This window comes from Quercus lobata, chromosome 7 (assembly GCF_001633185.2).
Source record: "Quercus lobata isolate SW786 chromosome 7, ValleyOak3.0 Primary Assembly, whole genome shotgun sequence".
Taxonomy (NCBI): domain Eukaryota; kingdom Viridiplantae; phylum Streptophyta; class Magnoliopsida; order Fagales; family Fagaceae; genus Quercus; species Quercus lobata.
The window spans coordinates 22604134-22626239 of NC_044910.1; the positions used below are offsets into that span (position 1 = coordinate 22604134).

The 22106-nt window shown below is 34.7% G+C and overlaps 2 protein-coding genes across 9 annotated transcripts; both read right to left on the reverse strand.

Moving 5' to 3' along the window:
* Positions 1-653: 653 nt before the first annotated feature.
* LOC115953202 (UDP-N-acetylmuramoylalanine--D-glutamate ligase-like) lies at positions 654-19072 on the reverse strand. 8 transcript variants are annotated; one of them, XM_031070737.1, is made up of 14 exons: positions 18811-19070; positions 17871-17975; positions 17588-17731; positions 17183-17299; positions 12715-12822; positions 12520-12582; positions 12301-12427; positions 11269-11351; positions 6223-6439; positions 5764-5891; positions 3463-3537; positions 3237-3357; positions 1154-1253; positions 654-1023 (listed from the first exon to the last, which is right to left on the reverse strand). In XM_031070737.1, coding segments are annotated over exons 1-14 (1533 nt in total). In that variant the 5' UTR covers positions 18955-19070; the 3' UTR covers positions 654-1022. The 8 variants fall into 8 exon arrangements, 5 of the variants coding, with proteins under 5 accessions (XP_030926597.1, XP_030926596.1, XP_030926595.1 ...); XM_031070736.1 differs by having other exon boundaries at positions 12703-12822; XM_031070735.1 differs by having other exon boundaries at positions 6223-6460; positions 12703-12822.
* Positions 13161-14138, reverse strand: LOC115953203. Its single transcript, XM_031070740.1, has one exon. It carries the CDS (start codon positions 13888-13890, stop codon positions 13396-13398), a length of 495 nt encoding a protein of 164 aa, XP_030926600.1. The 5' UTR covers positions 13891-14138; the 3' UTR covers positions 13161-13395.
* Positions 19073-22106: the final 3034 nt, after the last annotated feature.

A 22106-nucleotide genomic window follows, 5' to 3' on the forward strand; every position in this document is an offset into this window, starting at 1 on the left:
CTGATGTTGTATTTTCTGTCAGACATCAACTATTTGCTTGGAACTCGATTTTAGCAAATTCGAGTTCTAAAAGAGATTACATAACAAAATAACTTCAAACAGAAGCTTTTCAGTAATAATTCTTGCAAAAATTGAATATTTTGCAAAAAAATGCCCTCTTTTTCACAACTAAAGTGGAATGTCGTGATTAAATTTCTTTCATTTGAACCCACTTTTGCTTTTATTAGAACCAATCACAATATGCCACCTCAAAATTTTGAAAGGTTGGTGAAGAATTTTGCGTCTCTATTCTTTACAAGTATTCGGAATAAATCCACAAACCAAAACCCACCAATCCTTGGGATGACTTTGCCACTACCCCCAATAACATTACTTCCAAAAAATTTACACCCATATCTTAATAGACAGGATGGCAGGACTTGTTTGGCCCAACCTCCCAACTTTTGAATTTTACGCTAATTATTGTTGCACATGTTAAGTTATACATTGCCGTACAAACTTCAGCTAAAACACGATTTCAATTGTAATTGTAAATTGTGAAATCATGTTTTGAAAATACAATTTTACAATTATAATTGAAATCATGTTAAAACTCGATTTCAGCTGTGTGTACACAAAATATGTAACTATCATTGCTCTAAACTTTAATCAAGGAAAAATTTTATTGCATGCAAAGGAATTACTAGTGTTCACATATTGTCAGAACTACTAGATGAAGAGATCAGAAGACTGTTAAAACTTGATTATACTGATCTCTCTCTCTCTCTCTCTCACAAACATATATCAATAATTATTTCTGTACATGTTGAGTTATACATTGCCGTACACTCCAACTGAAAATGATTTCAACTGTCTCATATGCATAGTGTAACTACCACCTCTCTCTCTCTCTCTCTATATATATATATAGTAATTTTGACTCCAAAATCCCTATAAACGGTGCCTTAAAATGTGCACTCCAGTAACTTGATAAGGGACAGGCATAATCCGGGGGAGAGGTAGAGGATGATTAATTTGCAATTCCTACAGTTTGGATAAATCATATGTTAAACAGTACGCTGTGCAAAAAGTTCAAAGTGTTAAGAGTAAATTACACCATCGGCCACAGGAGCCAATTATGATTGAAGCAGTGATACAGGGAATGAAAACTTACTACGAGGAGAAGGCCATCTCCTGAAAAACCAAACCTCTGTGCTCAAAATTTCTGAATTCATCAAAGCTCGCACAACCTGGACTGAGTACAATAGCATCCCCTGCGTTCATTACAAATTAAAAGGTCATTGTCTACAAGTTAGAAATCCTAAAATTTAATACTAAAGACCACAGAAAGATTTTTCTAAACACAAAAGCTCACAGTTAACTTCATCAACTTGGTTAACTTAATCAACATCCTTGAAAAACCTAATGGTGCACTATTGGTAAAACAATGGAAGGTGAGTTTTCGAAGTTATGGGTGTGGATGGAAGCAACATTACAGCAGCATTGCTTCTTAAGAAGTCCTAGGATAAATTTCAAATGAGACTTTGAAACAAGTTCAATGCTTTTAAACAGTCTCAAAGCTCAACCATAAGAACTTTGGACAATAGATCTGTACAGTAACTTCAATCACTGAAGTTACTAACTCTACCTTGAATAGCTTTAAGTTTTCATATATAATGTTTATTGGATTTGTAAGGAACAGTCTGAGCCTCCAGCTAAACAGGCCACCAAGACTAGAGTCCTACACAATTATTTTACATTATTAGTGTATATGACTACACTGGATTTGAGCTTTGGTTATCTGGTTATGTACAAATTTTAGTATAGAAGTTCAAAGGAGGCAAGAAAGACAAGTTTCAAACAAATAAAGGAAAACGCTATTGAGGTCATTGTAGACAACTAAGGTAGCAGAATACTTAATAAGAAATTTAACCTAATAAATGCTAATAAAATTATATGCTTCCCTTGAAACTAGCCAATGTTCCAGTCCAACATGAAAAGAAATGCTGCCATAACCACTGTCATTTTATTGTAAATTAACACCATGCTATCAAATCTCCTAACAATAACCATACAGGAAAATATTTTAAATACACTTTCTGATCAATAAAGCCTATAAATATACATCTTCTGTTATAGCTTTTATGACTTCCAATGTTTCAACAGAGGTTGTTCACCATATGCTCATGTCTTCAAACTCCCATATGTCCAATTATTTGTACCTCATGCTTTAATCAGACAGACTGGCCCTTGACAAAGAAATAGTACCTGCAATTTTACTTTAAAAAAATGGAAATTGCTAGTTTAATTATACATTTATAATTGTTCTTGTATGTGAAAACAGATGGAAAGTCCTTTAATTATTTGCTTCAGCACTAGTTAGTTGCTTGCACAATTTTGGTCTTTGAATTTAGTTTTGTATAATACTGTTCTTGAGTTGGAAAGTCCTTGAATTGGTTTATGCCAACTTGTGCTTCAGTTGTTAGTGTAGCTAGAGGGAAGTGGGAGTGACATTTATTAGAGGTATTGCATTCTAAGCAGTGCCATTGTGCTCCTTGTGGAGCATTTAGAAATGAGCACAACAACAAAGCTTCCAAGGGTGTTGAGATATCCAGTCACAATTCAGAGATGCTTTCCTTTGATTGCTTTTCCATAGTTCTCTGTACATCCAAGACATGATTCTTCCTTATCTTCTTGGAGTTATTGTTACCTTTCAGTAGTTAATTGTATTATTTGGTACAATAGAAGCTTCCATATCCTCCCATCTCCACCTCTCTTCTTCTTTAATGAAATTTCTATCAAGGAAATAGAATCTCCGTTCTTGTTTTTCTTTCCTGTTAAATGTGTTATAATCAGGACTTATCCAAAGTTACACCAAAATAAGTTCTCTCTTTGAGAATCTTGATGTACATTTAGTTGCATCTAAAGCATTTAAATATCTTTTCCTAAAGTTTTTCTTCATCCATTTATCCAACTTATATTTTCAAAAAACTAATAAACATTACAATGCACTTTATGAATTGAGGCTTATATTTGATCTAAAAGGCTGTATCCATCTCTTCTCTTCAGGAGCTATACTCATTTTTTACTTTGGCAACGACCTTATATTAAATCTAACCCGCCTATGAAGGACCAAGCCATCTAAACTACATAGTAAGAATCTGATCCAAGGTCACTAATTGTAAAATGATGCGCTGAAAGCAATGACAGAATAATAAAGTTTCTTGCAGCAATTTCAAGCATTGAAAAAGACAAACCAAATTTTGCCATCCTCTTAGCACAGTTGACTGCATCCTCCATATTTTTAGCTCCAATACAGGGAATGCTTAGACCATTATCGGACAAGGTCTTCTGAATCACCTTTCCCGAAGATCCGAACTTGGGTACATTTATGAACAGGAATCATTTAGTGTAAAGAATTTTTAAATAAAAGCATCTTTATTGAGTAATTCAGTACAAAACAAGAAGGAACAGATCACATACAGTGATCACACATCTATGATACTTCAGTGGATCAATCAATTGTTCAAATCCATTAGTTTCTTCCCCATATACTACCTGCAAAAGTATAAGAAGAAAAACAACATAACATGTAAATAATAATAATTTCATTTGAAAGTCACAATGGGATGATCCTGGAAGCTCTCCAGATACATACCGTAAATTAATTTGATCCTCCTATACATGTGTTAACAGATAGGAAGCACAGACACAGCACTACATGAAACACAGTGAAAAATAATTTCTTGAACTAAAACAAAGAGAATGATGGCCTTGGATTGCACCAAGTCTGAAACCAAGTGGATTAAAAAACCATCAACATCTTTGTTAGTTTGAATCCTAAGATTTCCAATTTAACAAAAGCTTTATAGCTAAATCTGTCTTATACTCTACACTAGCAACCTATGGTAATTCCTTAAATTCCAACACAACATCATCCCCAAAGAACACGCCTTGTGTTACGAACATATTGTTGTTACTTAGTCACTTTGCGTATTTTTTAATTTCTTTTTCATTAATATCCTTTATGCTATACCCACCAAAAAAAGGGTAAAAAACATAAAATGCAGAGAAAATTTATGCAAAATAAAATAATCTTGTTGTCAAGAGTGAAGTCCAAGCTTTCCATTCATCTCTGTCACCTTCTCCTCTAAGCAGATGATCCAACCATTCATCGATGTCATCATTGAGGTCATCAAGCTGTGAGCATCCTCTGTGAAGCTTTCTGGTCTTTCCTAGAGAACTCATCGCCGGTCCCTAAAGAGATGCGATGGGGCTACTAATGGGTTGTCGGTCGCCAATATAAGGTAAGTTGCAATGCAAAGGGAGAGAGAGAGAGAGAGAGAGAAAGAGAGAGGGTAAGAACTGAGAAATGAAAAGAGCTACATTCTCTTCGATCAATAGTGGTGATGGCAAAAATGCATAGTTTTGCAATGAATTCATAGTTTCCCTCGCTAAAAAAGGGACAGGGCGAGGACAAGGCACCCCTGATTTGACCCTACCCTGCCCAATTGCCATCCCTAATTCCATAAACACACACGCAGCCGTGTCCAAGGTGTGTCCATGTCTGACACAACATGCAGCCCATTTTTCTTTGTCCATGCTTGCTAGGTTAACAGTTACCAACCACATTACAAGAAGCAAAAAGATGCTGGGAACCATAAAATAGCTGTCAACTGGACTTCATAAGAATTTGTTTCAGAGGCTTTTTAGCCTCAAGTCACTTTCAATGTTTGACATGTTGATGGATTCAAATCTACTTCAATGGCATGTGCATAAATTAAATCCACTAGAGAAAATTCATTTCATACTCGATTTTTACACATGATCAGTACTTTTTTTTTTTTTTTTTTTAATAATTAGATAGTTACAACAATAGGGTAGTGGGGATTTGAACTTTGAACATCTCTATTGGAAACACTAAGAGGTGCCAGTTGAACTACAAAGCTCTTTGCCACATGATGAATACTTAAGACATGTAAACAAGCAGCAAGGACATCAGGTTTCATGTGTATGCACTGTTCAAGGCAAAAAATAAATGTGTAATCATCACATCTAAAAAATTTGTCAACTGGCTGCTACGCTTCGGTTTGTAGATTCACAATAATGGACAAAATGCATTATCACTGCAGGGTAAAAGAGTTTTATGTGGAAAGGACCTTATTATAATGCCCCAATGTCCCAAGAAGGGAAAAAAATGGAAAAAAAGGAACACAATGATAGTAAGAAACAAACAGAAAGTAAAACTCAATCACAAGTGCTCAGTAATATATAGATATCTTTCATTATAAAATTCCATGGGTTCCAAGTTTTTTCATCTCAACGTCTAGAAGTATGATAAACAGCTGTTAACACAATTCATTATTAAGAAAAATTAAAGGGAGTATAAAAAAAATAACAGACAAGGACAACAACATGTGCAAGCCTCGTTGCGGTAAAAACACATTGACAATAACCAAGTTTGCCTTTATAGAATCCTCAAAAACAAAGATTTACCACATTGCCATTAGTGGAATTTACAACATAAAATTAAATTGAATAAAAATAAAATTTGTTTAAGGCAAATTACTGATCTCTATCATATGTGGGATGAGGGTTGAATGCACATCAACATACTTTATGTTTCAAACCCTGATTAAGGGTGTCTCAGATAAGCAATACTTTTAAATCCTAAAAGTTGTTCACAGTTGTCTTATATAACTAAGATTTTTATGTAAATGAAATACTAAACATAAGCAATCAATCATATACATGAAAGTAGAGCTTAGCACTAATTTAATATACCTTTGCAAGGCCACCAAGTAGAATTACAGACTTTTGTTGCTTCAGACCCAATAGTCCAGTGTACGTTGCTTCAACATTTGTTGCCTTACTGTCATCAACCCATGTTACCCCATTGGCATCCCTGTGTACTGCATAACGATGCTAATCTAGTATAAAATCCAGACTCTTTGATCTATGGGAAATAAAATCATAATAAACACTAAGGAAATAATGGGTGTGCCTAAATTATTGACTTAGCAACCATGGATTAAAGGAGAGTGATATAAAATTTTCAAGAATTGGTATAGATGCTAAGACATGACAACGATTTTATTACAAATTCAATGCATTATTTACACACCACTTCACATCGGTGAAAAAATATATTGTGTTCTAGAAAGTTAAATTAGAATGCCCTAAACACACTTACTGAGACAACAGTTTGTACATAACAATAGATGAATATCCATTATGGCTTACCAATTTCCATCCGATGCGGTGGTGCCCTTAAATTTTCAATTGTTGAACTCATACCATTAGCATCAAGTCCAAGATCAAGTCCGAGAACACATAATGCAGCCACTGCAGCATTATAATAGTTGTGCGTTCCCATTACTTTCATTGCATCCAATTGTAGTTGTGAGACAACTCCCATGGTAGGAACTTCCAAGCTGGCAATTTTTGTCTCAATGTTGATCTGTTGCAAACAAGCAATGACCTCCAAAAAAATAAGAAAGCAAAAAAAATGAAATACCTAATCAATACAAATTATACCTTAAAATCATAATTGTTTCAGAAAGCACTAGACAGGTGGCATAATGCCTTTAAAAAATATGCCCAGCTACTATTTTTAGTGGCATATATATTTGTTCTAGACCACAATTGAATAATAATGCTTAGGGTTACCTAATACTATTAATAGGTTAACCCCACGATACAACATTACCCAATTACCCTTACAATATCCCTTCAAGCTGGGGCATATATAAGCATAACTTGTAACATAACAAGTATAAACAACTCCTGCACAATTGTTTCGTGAACATACTAGCAACTTAAGCCCTGTGGAGACGTACAAGGTAGCAATCACACCACTCGCCACTCTTTCTTGAAAAAGAGTGACAATCCACCTCTATATGTTTGGTCCGTTCATGGAACATTGGGTTGGAAGTAAGATGAATTGCTGCTTGGTTGTCACAATACAAAATCATTGGAAATTACACAACAAAATTCAATTCCTATAGAAGATGTTTAATCCACATGAGTTCACACGATGAATGAACCATTCCTCTATAATCAACCTCTGCACTGGAACAAGACATAACACTCTATCTAGCTCTCACTTTTCCAAGTGATCAAGTTACACCTATACTAGATCACCTGAGGGTGATCCCATTCCTACCCAGCCTGAATTTGAAAAAACCTCTACATCCAAATCGCCATTGATTCTATATAAAATTCCAAGCCTTGGGTGAGCCTCAAGATACTTCACAAGCTGAAGAACAACCTCATAATGTGTAAGGCAAGGCGCTCCCATATGCTGACTCACTGCACTAACAACAAATGATATATCTAACCAAGTAAAGGAGAGGTAGTTCAATTTACAAAGAAAGGATATATTTGGTCAACGTGTAGGGCAAGGTACTACCATATTTTCTGCTTGTCTTGTTACTCAAGAACCCTAGATCACATAACTGGTAACCCAGGTTTGCTTTCTGACCTTAAGCATTCTAATAATCTTCCTCAAGCCATGTTGGTAGATGGCTCAACTACTTCCATTTTTGGTTTGGACGCTGCCAACCTTAATCCTACTCTTTTACTATTTTCTTCCTTGCATATCCCTAAATTTCCTTTTTATCCTTTTGTCTATTACTAAGCTTAACAAAACTCTTAACTTTGCTGCAATCTTCTGGCCCACTTATGTATATTTCAGGGGTGATGGACATGAAGTCAATGGACTTTATTACCTGGTCAATTTGAACTACTCTATTTTAGTGGCACTTCAATCATTGAATTCTTCCTTTCAACACCAATGTCATCTTGATCATCCTTCTCTTCAGATTTTGGAGTAATTAGTACCATCATGCAGCGAATAAGTGTGTGTGTGCGTGGTTTGTTTGTTTGTTTGTTTGTTTTTTTTTTTTTTTTTTAATAATTTATGAAACTGTGAAGTATTTTACTCCTAAAAACTAACCCGATGAATTATTAGTTTTCCATAAAGATCCCACCAAAAACCTACATAAGATTCTTAACCCCCACAATGAGTACATTTAAGAAGGGGTGCCCTACCTCTGTATCGGCCTCCCCCTTGATCACAATCTCCATGGCCTATAAATGTAGTAGCGAAAGCAGATTGATCAGAATAGTGAGCAATGGTATTGATGTTGGAGTCAGTTTAGGAGGCTTCGTGAAGACAATTAAAAACCTGACTGAGAGAAGGGACTGGCCAAATTTTGAGATTTGAAAAGATCTAACCATTAAGGAGACCGAAAAGAAACCAAGAGCACACATACACTCTTGCTGTCGCTGCATGGCTTTAACATCTATAAAAATAGGCTGACAGATGTTAAGCTCCCCACAAATGTTTTGAACTAAGCTTTAATAGTCCTCTAATGTTTTATTTGTCAATTGAATGGAGAAATAATTTTGATGAGGTTGATATTTTAGACAAAAATTGCTCACACCAAAATATATCTTTTGTGTTTGTTCCCATATCATTCCACAGAAAGACACAAATTTGAGCATCCTCAGCTTTCCAATCAAAGTGGTAGAGGATTTGACACTAAGTACTGGAACTTCTTTTTACCAAATAAAATTTCACAAAAAGGAAAAATGGTATCAAACTTCCAGTCTTCCACTATCACAATAAGTCAGTATCAAAGCCCAAGGTTGAATCTGCTATGAAGGTAATGTCTAGTGCACATATGAAGTTAGTTCAAGATAGACACGTATGACGTATGCGAATTCATTCAAGATAGATTTGAGTTTGGATTTGGTTGTGCAAACAATGATCATCTTATTCAAGGAACCTTGTTTGGATTAAGGTGGATTTATGAAAATTACTAAAAATTTGGTGGCTTCAGCCCATAGATCCTCCCTTAGGGGATGAGGAGAAGACTCTTAGAAGAATATGGAGTGGGTTTCTTCCAAGAGTATAGTCCTTTTTTTGGGGTTGAAAAAAAAAAAAACCTGTGTGTGCTTAACAGTTTGTTTATTTTTTAATTCCAAGAATTGCTTGAATACAATTGATCGTATATCTTGTTGAGAATGTAGGGGCACAAAGGAGTATCCAAAGGGGTGCTAATAAATACTTTAGAGGTTTCCTAGTATGAATTGGTTACTTATGTGAGTTTTCTTGGTATTGCTTGTCAAAGAAGTAATTTCATGTTCCTTTGTCCACCAAGAAAAGTATTAAAGCCTTACATATAGACAACACTATGAAGGGTTTGGTAGTGTAGCTTGAGGTGTGTGTGAGACTTAGAAGACAAAGTTTTGTCTAGTGTGTTAGTGTGAGAGAACCTATGAGTGCATTTGATTGTCTATGGTTGTAATTCTTATCATTGATAGTGTATTTTGGCTGGCGTTACTTGTGGATATAAGCATAGAGTTTTCCAAAACACGTTGAATTCTGAGTTGTGGTGCTTGCTATTGGCATCAAGCTTCCATCATACCTGCATGGTAATCACAAAGCCTCATCTCCAGTTGTTACCCAATTCCAGAACCAACAACCATATTCCTAGTCCATTTGGTCAATGATAGACTAGCAGATCTTGTTCTCTTCTCAAAGTTTTCTAACAAATACTTGGTTGTTGTCCCTTTCCGCATCTTCCATTGAGCACTACCACTCACCAAGCCTACTGAGCATATCAATCCTTTACTTCTTTCAATCACCCAAAGTCTATCCCCATCATTGCCCTCTTCAAAGGTTGCCTTTATTGATTGTTGTAATTTGGGCTCTTGATTTGTGCCACTATAGTACACTTCCAGTGTACTTGGTTGATTTTTTTTCTAATAAAATTACTTACGTTACTTATCAAAAAAAAGAAAGAAGGTTGCCTTGAAAGTTTTCTCCTCAATTTGTAAAATTTTCCATCCTATCAAGCCACACAAACAAACCCCCCCTTGCCCATCAAGATTGACCTCCTACACCACTCCATAATAAAAAGGCAGAAATCTTGATCTGGTTTAGAATCCTGGAATTAAAAACCAGAGGCTTTGCAATAGCAAAAGGAAGCTCTTTTTGTATTGAAATGAACGTGCAGGGCTTGATGCTTGAGGGCCAAAATGGCCAAATACCATCTTTGGCTGAAACATTTAGCAATCTACCACTGTTTGTGAAATATTTAGCAATCTACCACCTTTTTAAAATTCGAGTTTGACATGTAACTCGAGTTTCAAAAACTCAAGTTCTATAAAAAACTGCCATGGTGGCACCCACTAACCTGTATTATTTTAATTAAAAAAGGCCATGTAGAACTCGAGTTTGTGAAACTCGACCACAAACTCAAGTTCCTTGTAATGTGTAACTCGAGTACCATAAAACTGAGGTCCATATCTCTAAAACTGTGGTCCTCATTTTTAATGGCAACATTGTAAATCTAACATAAAACTTCTCCTCACCAAAGTGGCTGAATAGATTCCTTTTCTTCAGTCTATTTCTTTTCTTCTTTTCCTTTACTTTTCTTCTTCACTTCAGCGTGACCCACACGCATAAGGCCACATCTTTGACATGAAGTAAAGCTTGTGAGACAAGCTCCTTAAATGAGTCTTTGACTTGTCTACTCTAATGACCACACTTGCTCCTGAGGGATGGTGTGGTTCACAAGTTTGACTGGTTTCAAGTGAGGCTTGGGTAAGACAATGAAATGGGAAAAGAAAAGGAAAGGTACAGAGGCATAGGAATCTGAGCTTATTTCTCACTTGTTCAAAATTTTAAAGGAACTTGAGCTTCAAGAGCTAGAGTTTCGTATTACAGGGACCTCGAATTTTTAAAACTTGAATTCCACGTGGACTTTTAAATTATATAATGCCAGATCAGCTTCTGCCACTATGTCACATTTTTTTGGATCTCGATTTTCATAAACTCGAGTTCTATGTAGAACTAGAGTTTCATGAACTCGAATTTCAAAACAAAGAAACTGCTATATATTTCGCAAACAGTGGTAGATTGCTAAATATTTTAGCCAAAGATGGTATTTGGGGCTTGAGGACTTCCCTTGGTGGTGTTTGATCAGAGTCTTTGAATCCAAATTTACATTTGGGGCAGTTTTTGATTCTCTAAAGAGCCTCTAGATCCGAATTTATGTTTGGTGTCACTTAGGAAAAAAGTGGAGTAACAGAAAATCAGGTCCTGCAATATACAGTCCAAAATCAACTAATGCTCAAGTTCCTAGCCCATAGCCCTACTTTCACTGAGGGTGGGGCCATTTGCTTTTGGAATTATGTATATACTTTCAAAACATTGTGCTCAATATATGGTCCTCAATGAGTCCTGAGCAAAAAATATATGAAGGAAAGACATCTTACTTTCACTCCAGGAAAGGCTCCTATCCAAGCAAGATTAAAATTTTCAGCATGTTCCCTAACAGCTTCATTCAAATGCTGATTTCCTAAAAGTGATCGGAACACAGCTGTTAAAAGATAAACCAACTACAATCTGCACAACAAGATAAGATACCTAGATCTTAATATAAAATACAAACTGATGATATAAAGACAAAAGTCCAGACTTAATCAGAACGGTCTTCTGATCATCAAACATAAGGCTTTTATGCTTATGGGTTTCAGAATTGCCAATCTTCTTTTAGAATAAGAGCTATGCAGCAGGAGCAGAAAAGTTTCCTGCCTCAAATGTGTTTCAAAAGAATCAAAACCACAGTAAAATGTATGTATTTCAGCTTGCAGAAACATACATATTTGTTAAAACAACAACTTAAAACTTAAACATTCCAACTTCCATGGCAATTGAAATTGCAATTAACCTACTCTGTCTTCCTCTAAACTCTAAACTGAGAGTCTATTGGGAAGATTCCTGAAGTGTCACTGAGATCACAGCTTATTTTATGAAACAAGTCCACTTTTGAGTATGTTTTTCAGAAAGTTCAATAGTTTTGTTTCTTCTTAGTTCAAAAAAAGGTTTGTCATAGACTTTCAAGAAAAGATCTCACTTCTATTTTCCAGGTCCTCATTCATGTTACATTGATCAGGTTCCTTATTTCCAACCCAGGTATACAAGAATTATACAAGAAGACTATTATCACTTATTTACCTATTGTCACTACAAGGACCCTATGGACTGTTTCCAATTCTATAAAATTGGGGAACTCTACTAAACCATCACACTTACAAGTGGAGTCCAACTCAAACCTGAAGTCGTATTTATTATAATTTCTCAATTATTTCTTATAATCTTTATTAAAAAATTCAATCTTATAAAAAATTTATAAAAATTAAAATTAAAATTAAAAAAAAAAAAAAGTATGAATATCTCCGGAAAAAAGTTCATATAACTTTCTTGGGACAAAATATGTCTACCTGAGATATGATAAAAGTACTTACCGAAACAAAGAAGTCCCAGTTTGGTGCCAGTCATGTGAGAAAGTAAACTGCACTTGGTCATTGCATAATTCTTCATTGTCTTGTGCCTTTCTAAATGATCAGGGGTAAGGTTTAACACAGCAGCAACCTGCAAAGATGCCCATATATTAGCAGACGAACAAAAAGGGGGAGGGGGGATATAAATGAAACTTGGACTGTTAAAATTTCAAACCGACTCACTGAAGGGCAGAAGTACTTGTTGGGAATTTCCATTTGATAACTGCTAACCTCCACAACAGCAACCTGAAAGAGAAATGAACCATTACAGTTGACCTTGACTTCAAAGGACAATGAAATTCGCAGATAAATACTTGTAAAATGACATTTTAAATATATCCGAGTGGAAGGAGAAATGATTCTTACAATCAGACTCACCTGAAACCCAGGCTTCATAGAAGGTGATAAGCACAGAAAAGCAGCCTCCGAGAGTGGATTTCCAAGGTTTCCCCCAACAAACGCCTCAATGCCAAAATGATTAAGCATCTGACTTCAAATGATCACAAAAATATAATTAATAAAGAATATAGCAAATTCACATTGCAACAAGATGAATTTAGAAATGGCAAGGAATCAAAGTTACTCAAGCAATAATTATTAGTAATTCTCTTACACCATGTTTGAGAGTTTATAAAAGAATGGAATGAGTTGATCATAAAGGAATGAATATGGAGTATTTTTATAGTATGTTTTTAGAGTTTATAAAACAAGGAATGGAAGAGTAAGAAATATATAATTTCACTAGTATATAATCCACCTTTTATTTGTCTTTTTTTTTTTTTTTTTTTTTTCAAAATGTAGATAATTCAGTATTTGATCTCCATTTCATTAAATAAATCATAATTCCTCTTATTTTTTGAAAGGAATGCTTAGGAGGGAATGGAATAGGCATTCCCTTATAACTATTCCATTCCTTTCTACAGTCTCTCCACTACCCCTACACATATAACACCAATCAACAAGAGGGAAACCTCTCCTCCTCAAATTATCACCATTGAGAATCCTCCCCCAAGCCACAGTCCAAACAAAGAAAGAAACCCATCTAGGTACCTAGACGCCCTAGATACCTTTCCAAGGAAATATGACCGAAGAGGAACCTCTTAGTGTATTATGAAACAAGCAAATATCAAATACCCCTTTCTTCTTTGGCACCCACCACATAAGATCCCCACCATCACTAGCAAGAGAATTAGACACCAGAATATGAAGAAAGTCCACTACTAGCTCCAATTCCCAATTGTTAAAGTCACGAAAAAATCTAACATCCCATATCCTCCTCTCCCCCACCCCTTGCCTAATCAAAGAAGAATCAACCGAAGCCTCCTTATCAATAGCAATGTCATATAGAATCGGGTAAGCCTCATTCAAAGATTGATCACCACAACAACAATCATACCAAAACTTCAACCGATTCCCCATCCAAACCTTAAACCAGGTAAAATGACTAAAAACTTCCCAAAATATTCCTCCATAAACCACAACCATAAGAACCCCTACCCAATTTTGACTGCAATCCACCCATATTTTGCTTCTACCAACTACCTCCAAAGCCATGTCTCCTCATTCCCAAACCACCACGACCATTTCCCCAATAAAGCTTTGTTGAAGGTGGTAATCTTCCTTATTACTAGCCCACCATTAGGCATAGGGTTACAAACCTTGCCCATCTCACTAAGTGAATTTTTAAGACTCATCCTCCATACCACCCCATAAGAAGTTCCATTGCATCTTCTCAATCCTTTTTTTTGATAGGTAATCAGAAATCTTATATTAAAGAGGGAAAAAAATAAATGAGAAGTACAAAATGTTCATGATGATGAACAACAACACAACACAACAGCAACACACCACAACACAACACAACAGCAAGAGAGGAGTCAGGAAACTAAGCTAAGGGAAGGCATAAACTTAGAGAGAGAAGAACACTTAGTAAAACCCCAACAACGAGACCACTCCATTAGACTGCGTTGGCATAAAATCTTTAACTCCTCCAATGTTTTCTCTTTATCTTCAAAAGATCGACGATTTCGCTCCAACCACACAATTCACATTAAGCACCCTAGAAGGCTGGAACCAAATTCCAAATTTTCGAATTATACTTCCCAAGCCATTGATGCCAACTAGATAACAAACCCACCAACGAACCTGGCATAACCCAATGAATACCAAAAGCTTGAAGCATGAAAGCCCATAGGGAATGAGTAACAGGACAATGAAGAAGAAGGTGGTCTACCGACTCTCCATCACAGCAACACATACAACACCAATTAGCCAAAGGGCAGCAACACATACAACACCAATTAGCCAAAGGGCGACCCTTAAGCATTAGATTATCCAAAGTGAGGATCCGACCATGTGTAGCTGTCCACAGAAAGAACGCCACACGCTTAGGAATCTTTGGTTTCCAAACACCCTTCCAAGGAAATAAAGAATTCGAGGCACCCCAAATCTCATGGTAGTAAGACCGGGTGTCGAACTTTCCATCCCCTTTTAGCCGCCAGCAAAGAGTATCTCTCCTATCACCCCGAGGAATATGAGGATGGATAAGCTGAAATAGAGAATAAGATGCAGCCAACTCCCAATCTTCAAACGCTCTATAAAACCTTAAATTCCACACTCTAATAGTACCCCCTTCTGGAGCCCACAATACCTCAGAGATGCAAGCATCCTTGACCGCTGAACATGCATAAAGCTCAGGATAGCAATCTTTTAAAGAATTCTCACCAATCCACCTATCATGCCAAAAGCAGATACAAGTTCCATCACCCACTGCAAAGGACAGATGCTTAGAAAAGCTCTCCCACCCTTCATTAATGCTTCTCCAAATACCACACCCATGATCCCTCCTGCAGACTTTAGTGCACCACCCCCCTTGACCCTCACCATATTTTGTGGAGATAACCCTCCGCCAGAGATTGGCATCTTCTCAATCCTATTTGCCACACTAGCAGGAATAGTAAAGAGTGAGAGGTAGTAGGTAGGCAAACTCGAAAGCGTACCTTTAAGCAAAGTCAACCTACCACCTTTAGAAAGATACAACTTCTTCCAACCTGCCAATCTTTGGTCAAAATTTTCCAATATAGGATTCCAAATAGAAACAAACTTATGATAAGCACCCAATGGCATACCAAGGTAGGACATGGATAAATTTCCCCGTGGGTAAATTTCCCACCTGTCAAAACTATTTTGAGACTCAGAAATAAGTCGATGTAAAACCCCTTTTAGCCGGTTTGCCACTAAATTGATGGGTCGAAAGTCTTTGATATTGGAAGCATTTTTTTTTTTTTAGGCATCAAAGAAATAAAGGTGGAGCTTAATACAATCATGCTTTCTATGGATCGAGATAAGGCTCATTTGCAACATTGATTCTAACAATTAATTTTATCATTCTAGATTAATTTAATGATGTGGTGGAACATAAAGCATTTTTCTTCACAATGCCACCAAAGGTGCTTAAAGAATTGGTGCAAGTATCACTTGTGACATTCTTATCAGCTATCCTTCACCATCTCAGAACTCAATGATGAGTTTTCCCCAATTAGGGGAGAATGATGTGGGAAGTGTAAAGACATTTTATTTTAATTTGGTTTTGCATAATTTTAGAAGTCAATTGTATTTCATTAATGTTTGATTGGATTTCATTTTAGCTCTTATAGTTAATTAAATTATTTTTATTTTATTTGATTTCCTAGGCCAATGGCCTTATAACTTAACTGGCACCTTTTGGTATTTCCAACAAAGATGTCTACAGTTGAAGTCCCCCCCACCCCCCAACTTTTGATTTATTTAAAAATAAATTTAATTTCCTAGAGTCAAGGATATTTATGTACTTCAGTAATAGGGATTTCCTATATTATAGAAGTCAAAGATAAGTGTATATCAATAATGATCCAGAATAGTGTTGAAAATTTGCAGAGGAGAATAGTGTGCCAAGGAAGAGCACAAGCAATAGTGGGAAATCAACATAGCATTTGATTTTAGAGAATTCTTTGGTGCTTCTCAAATAAAGAATAGGAGCATTAGAGTGAATTGCATTTTCAAGAGACAAGAAATGGGGTTAGGGTTTAACAGATACAAGAAATTTGGTGGTGGTTAACACATTTTCTATTTCGAGAGCAACAGACAACACTTCTCGTTCTTTAAAATATGTTTTCTGTTTTTTTTAAGTGGTTACCAATTTACATAGTTTGGGAATGGTTTCAAATCCAACACTAGATTTTAAGGTTTCAATCAAAACCCTGAACTTTCTAAATTGCTTCAATTCATTTTTTTTTTTAAATGTAATATAATTTTATTGGGGAAAAAATACCTTGCACATTCAGGACTCATAAGTAATATAGCCAAAGGAATTACCAAAAAAAAAAAAGGATCTCTTTAATTAAAATTTACGTCACAGCAATTCACTATTAACTAAAAGTAAAGAAAAATCAAGTAAACTATGCTTAAGAGTTAAGACTCATCTAGGCACTAGCTGTCACATGAATGCCAACTGATATTTTAGTGCAAAGAAATCATAAAACTATGGCTTCTTCATTAACCTATGCTTACTTATGAGGATAGGAAGTTTCATTTGAGCTACAATGCTCTGGGGACAAAAATTTAGCATCTTACTCATTTGTCATTTTATTTCAATTTTTCATCTTGTGCTCCCACAAAGGAAATTATACCTTTATAAGCAGCAAAATAGGATTCTAATTTCTTCTGCTATAGCTCACAATAAAAAAACATTTAACAAAGACGTTATAATGTCTAGATACATATACACGCATACATACATGCATGCATACATACATACATACATACATACATATATACATACAAACAAAGAGAAAGGGACTTGTAAAACCTGCCCAGCAAAAGTAACTACAGTTGATTTTCCATTGGTTCCAGTCACTGCTAAAATCTTGATATCTTTTGGAAGAATTTCTGCAGCAAAATCCAACTCAGACATTATCCGCTGTCCCTGCATTTATTTTTTTTTATGCACAACTTTTTGAATTGGTGGATAACAGCATCATGTAGAACAACTTCAATGAAGGACATGAAATATTTAAGAGGGTTCAAATTTCATACGTTGAAAGCAGGTGGAAACAAATATATAAAAGCATGTCATTATATAATATTTAAAGCAATTTTTTATTTGCCCTGGTGTGGAAGGGAGACAGTGCATTTTCCATTTTCTTGTTCAAATATAGGAATATGGTTTTTTTCCTTTATTTTTAACGTCAATCATATAAATTAATTGACTTACTGACTCCAACAATGTGGATAGACCATAATTTTCTGGTGGAACTCCAGGGGAAACAACCACCAAATCGACATCCTTAAGTAGCTGTACATCAAGGTTTCCAAGAATTGTTCTCAAACCACTATACTCTTCAAAAAGAGGATCTTGCTGCAACCAATAAGCAATGGGACCGTTACAATCATATAAATAGGTAGATAGGAAAAGAGACAGAGGAGACCTATTTTAAGCGACATTTAAATTTAAGAGAATCATGAAAAAAGTTATGAAAAAGGATATGCAAATTTACCTCTAACAGACCCAAATTCTTATTTTCATCAATTGCGAGAACTGAAGCACCTCTTGCAAGAGCAAGCCTAGCTGCAGCTCTTCCAGATTTTCCCAGACCAATGATCTACAATTTAATGAAACAATTCAATCACCTCCAACGTGCACATATCCAACAACACCAGTTAGCACATTCCAGGTAACTAGACATAAATTCAATAGTGACTCAAAAGCATTTCCGCAACTTATCTTATTTTAGCTTGTGAAAAGGTGTGCATTGTCCAGTTTCTATTTTAGCTTCAGATAAAATAAATAAATAAGAAGAAGACAATTTCCAATTCCATAAGGTTGCTTTTGCAATAATCTTACCATATAAAATGGTTTCTTTTATTTTTATCAATAATTCATAATTCAATGTCAGAATCAGCAAAACAAATATAATAAATTCATCAACTCAACAAGATGGGTTTTTGACCAGTTTCTCTATAAAACCATAAGACATCACAAATTCTTCTCACTCCCTTCATCCAAATTATGAAGGCAATAAAAATAATAGAATGTGACTGCGCAGCTCAGCAATGAACAAAGTCCCTTCTCACATTGTATATATACAAAGGGGAAAGTTAATGGATGACCTGATGGCACTGGTTTAGTAACTATTTTCATAAACTTTTTATGAGGAAAAAAAAAACTAACATTTTATCACAGTTTTTTATATTCATCTGTGAAAGTGGTATTAAATTTTCTTAAAATGGTTCATTATCAAATACCCTAAGAGCACCCGTATATAAAATGTAAGTTCCTCTAATTTTTACTACATGGAGAAAACTCGATTGTGAAGAAAACTCGATTGTGAAGCAAGAGATAGATAGCATAATAATCAATTTGTAGGTGAAATAATAAGCTAAAGCAAAATTTTAAAAATGCGGCGCATGAATTAAAGGCTATAGAGAAACTCTTACAGCAACGGATTGGCCTTGAAGGTCCTTTCTGGGAGCGCAAGATTTGATGATCTTTGATAGTCTGTTCTTTGCAGGACGATTAGGTCTAAGTCTTAGAGTTAAAGTTTCATATCCATGGCTTAGGCTTACAGATCGCAGGAGCATCGTGGATTCGTGGTGTCTACACTCTACGGTCTACTCTACATTTACTTACCGTTGGAGTATACTCTGGAAGCGGAAGAATTCCATTGAGATGGTGCTGACGTGTGACCATTGATTGGTTGCTTTTTTACTGGGTACTGGCTAGTTTTGGTTTTTTATTTTTTTTTTAAAGAATACAACTAGTTTTTTGACTTAGGGATGTGAGTCGTGATTAGGGTATCAAATGAGTAGGTTTTGGGTTGACATAATTAAGTTGGGTACATAAATATTTTATTGCCCATTTAATTAATTACTTCTAATCCAAACTCAACTCAATCCAATTATTATGTGTAAACTTCAACCCACCCAATTACCCAATAATCAAAATTACCAAAATGCCTCTAAAACTAAAAATGACCAAAATACTCTTAAAATCTTTTAAGACTAGTCGCTAACCCGTGCAATGGACGGGAAAACTATTAAATATGAGTTTTAAAATATTTTTGTTAATTTTTTTTGCCATTGACAATTTTTTTTTTTAATTGTGGTAGTTTAAAAAATTATTTCAAATATTCATTTCATTATAGTTAGCTTAAATGTTTATAAATAGGAGATGACATTAACATTAATGATATAATATATATATATATATATATATATATAGCAATTGTACAAGATACCGTTCAAACATGAATATTTTAAAAAAAAAAAAAAAAAAAAAAAAAAAAAAAAACAAACAAACAATTGTGATCAATTGAAACACAAAATATAGCTAAAGAAGTTTCAGTCACTCAAACTCCTCATTTGTACTCACCTGCTATACTTATTCTCCAAATTTGACATAAAAAAAGGGCAATATCTAGAGCCTATAACTAATGCCATGGCCTCTCTATACGCGAGTCTAGTATAATTGAGACATTTTTTTCAAGACTCACTAATTGAAAAACTTACAAATTCTTTTCAAGAACATGCATTAAATAACAATTAAAGAGTTTCCTTAACCATGAAACATTCACACCTATTGTGTTTAAAATGAAGCTCTTGTAATTCTAAAAGCAAAACCAAAAAAGAAAATGTAATTAATAAACTCCAACTCAGATATTACTTTTCTTCGATTCTTATCTAACTAATGTTATTTCTAAAAAAATTAAAGCTGTGTTAATAAAGATCGTATTAATTTTATAAATTATGAGCAACCAAAGAAAAAAAATCAATAATTCTACAAATTCCATTAGTAAAATTCTACCACAACACAAAAAATTCTACCAATTTTAATACAAATCAAACTTATATTCACATAGTCCATAGATTAAAGATTATCTAGCAAATATAAAACAAAAGAATCCATCTTAGTAAATCATATCATCTTAGTATATGTATAGGGCATAGATACTGTCTAGTTCTGATTTAGTTCCAAAGGCAAAGAAATAGATTGGAAAATAATATTTAGTCCTAGCCCCTTTCCAATTTGGCTTAGACATTTTCTCTTACATTTTGAATGTGATCCATGGATAAGCTAAAATCTAAACCATATCAGCTATATCACAAGATCAAAGTGAATCCTCTGCAGAGATGAATTTTATGCCTCTAAGCAAAATCAATTTTCATCAAACAACTATTGCTATTCAAAAGTTTTGCCAAATATTCTTTGCCCTCCCAAATCACTCTTTAAGACCAATATATTCAATCACTTAAATCTTCCCTTACCTGTGACCACTAAAAACCTTTGTCCCTTTCACAAACACTTTCACAGGTCTTTTCTTTTAATGTGAGCACAAAATAAGAATAATAGTGCAATCGTAATTGATGTAATCTATATAAAACAAAAAAAGATCAATATAACAAAAAAGTTCAACGTAACAACAGTGCTTAGCAAAAGCAACGACTTAAGGAAAAAGGTTAAAAAAAATTTATTGATAATAAAATGTCTTACAAAGTATTTCCCACGTTTGTTCTGATTCAATACAGTACGCATATGTTGCCACACCTCTCATCTGAGTTTAAGGAAAATGGTAGAATACCACAAGAAAGACTCTACAACATTAACGGTTGCTCTGATTAGAAGAATCTTAGGCAAGTAAGGAGACTACTCCGGTGACAGAGAGTTTGTAGTTTTGAATGGCTATGCATCTGTAGGGTTTTTAGTTTATGAATTCATAAATGAAATTTCTAGTCGGGTTTGGGTTGAAACATATATTTTAGATTCTTTCTATTTTAGGTTATTACAATAGTTTAGTTTAAGTAAAACTCTATTAAAATAGTGGTGACGTGGAAAATTGTGAGAGCTGTAGAGGTTTCGGTTTTATATATGTATAGATTATCAAAATATCCCCTAAACTTAAAAAAAGACCAAATATGATCAAAAACCACTAAAAATTACTAAAATACCCATGAAACCTAAAAATGACCAAAATACCGTTGAAACCTTAAAATTGACCAAAATACCCCATAAACCTAAATAATATCGAAATACCCTTGAAACTAAAAATGACCAAAATATCCCCAAAACCTAAAAATTACCAAAATACCCTCTAAACCTAAAATTTGACCAAAATATCCTTTAAACCTAAAAATGACCAAAATACCCCTTCTAAACCTTAAAAATGATCGAAATACCCCCAAAACCTAAAAAATGACCAAAATACTCTTGAAACCTAAAAAATGACCAAAATACCCCTAAATCTAAAAAATGACCAAAATACTCCCGAAACCTAAAAATTACCAAAATACCCCCTAAAACTAAAAAATGATCAAAATACCTTTGAAACCTAAAAATGACCAAAATACCCCCAAAACCTAAAATTTAATCGAAATACCACCTAAACCTAGAAAATGACCAAACTACCCCTGGAACCTAAAAATGACCAAATACCCCTAAAACTATAAAATGACCAAAATATCCCCTAAACCTAAAAGTGACCAAAATACCCTCAAACCTATAAATGACAAAAATGCCCCTAAACCTTTAAAATGACCTAAATACACCTAAAACCTCTAAAATGAACACAAATAACCTGAAACCGCTAAAATTACCAAAAATATCCTGAAATCTCTAAAACGACCAAAATAGCTCTAAACCTCTAAAACGACCAAAATACCCCTCGAAATATCTAAAATGACCAAAATACCACTAATCCTATAAGATGAACAAATTACACCCGAAGCCTCCAAAATTA

Bases quoted from the DNA above. Each gene is read 5' to 3' on its own strand.
- LOC115953203 (XM_031070740.1), bottom strand. From the start codon at position 13,890: ATGGCTTTGGAGGTAGTTGGTAGAAGCAAAATATGGGTGGATTGCAGT.
- LOC115953202 (XM_031070735.1), bottom strand. From the start codon at position 18,954: ATGCTCCTGCGATCTGTAAGCCTAAGCCATGGATATGAAACTTTAACT. The intron at 17,300-17,587 runs GTAAGTCAATTA...AAATAAATGCAG, and splicing joins TATCCACATTGTTGGAGTCA to GGACAGCGGATAATGTCTGA. The intron at 11,352-12,300 runs GTAAGTACTTTT...GATCACTTTTAG, and splicing joins ACTGGGACTTCTTTGTTTCG to GAAATCAGCATTTGAATGAA.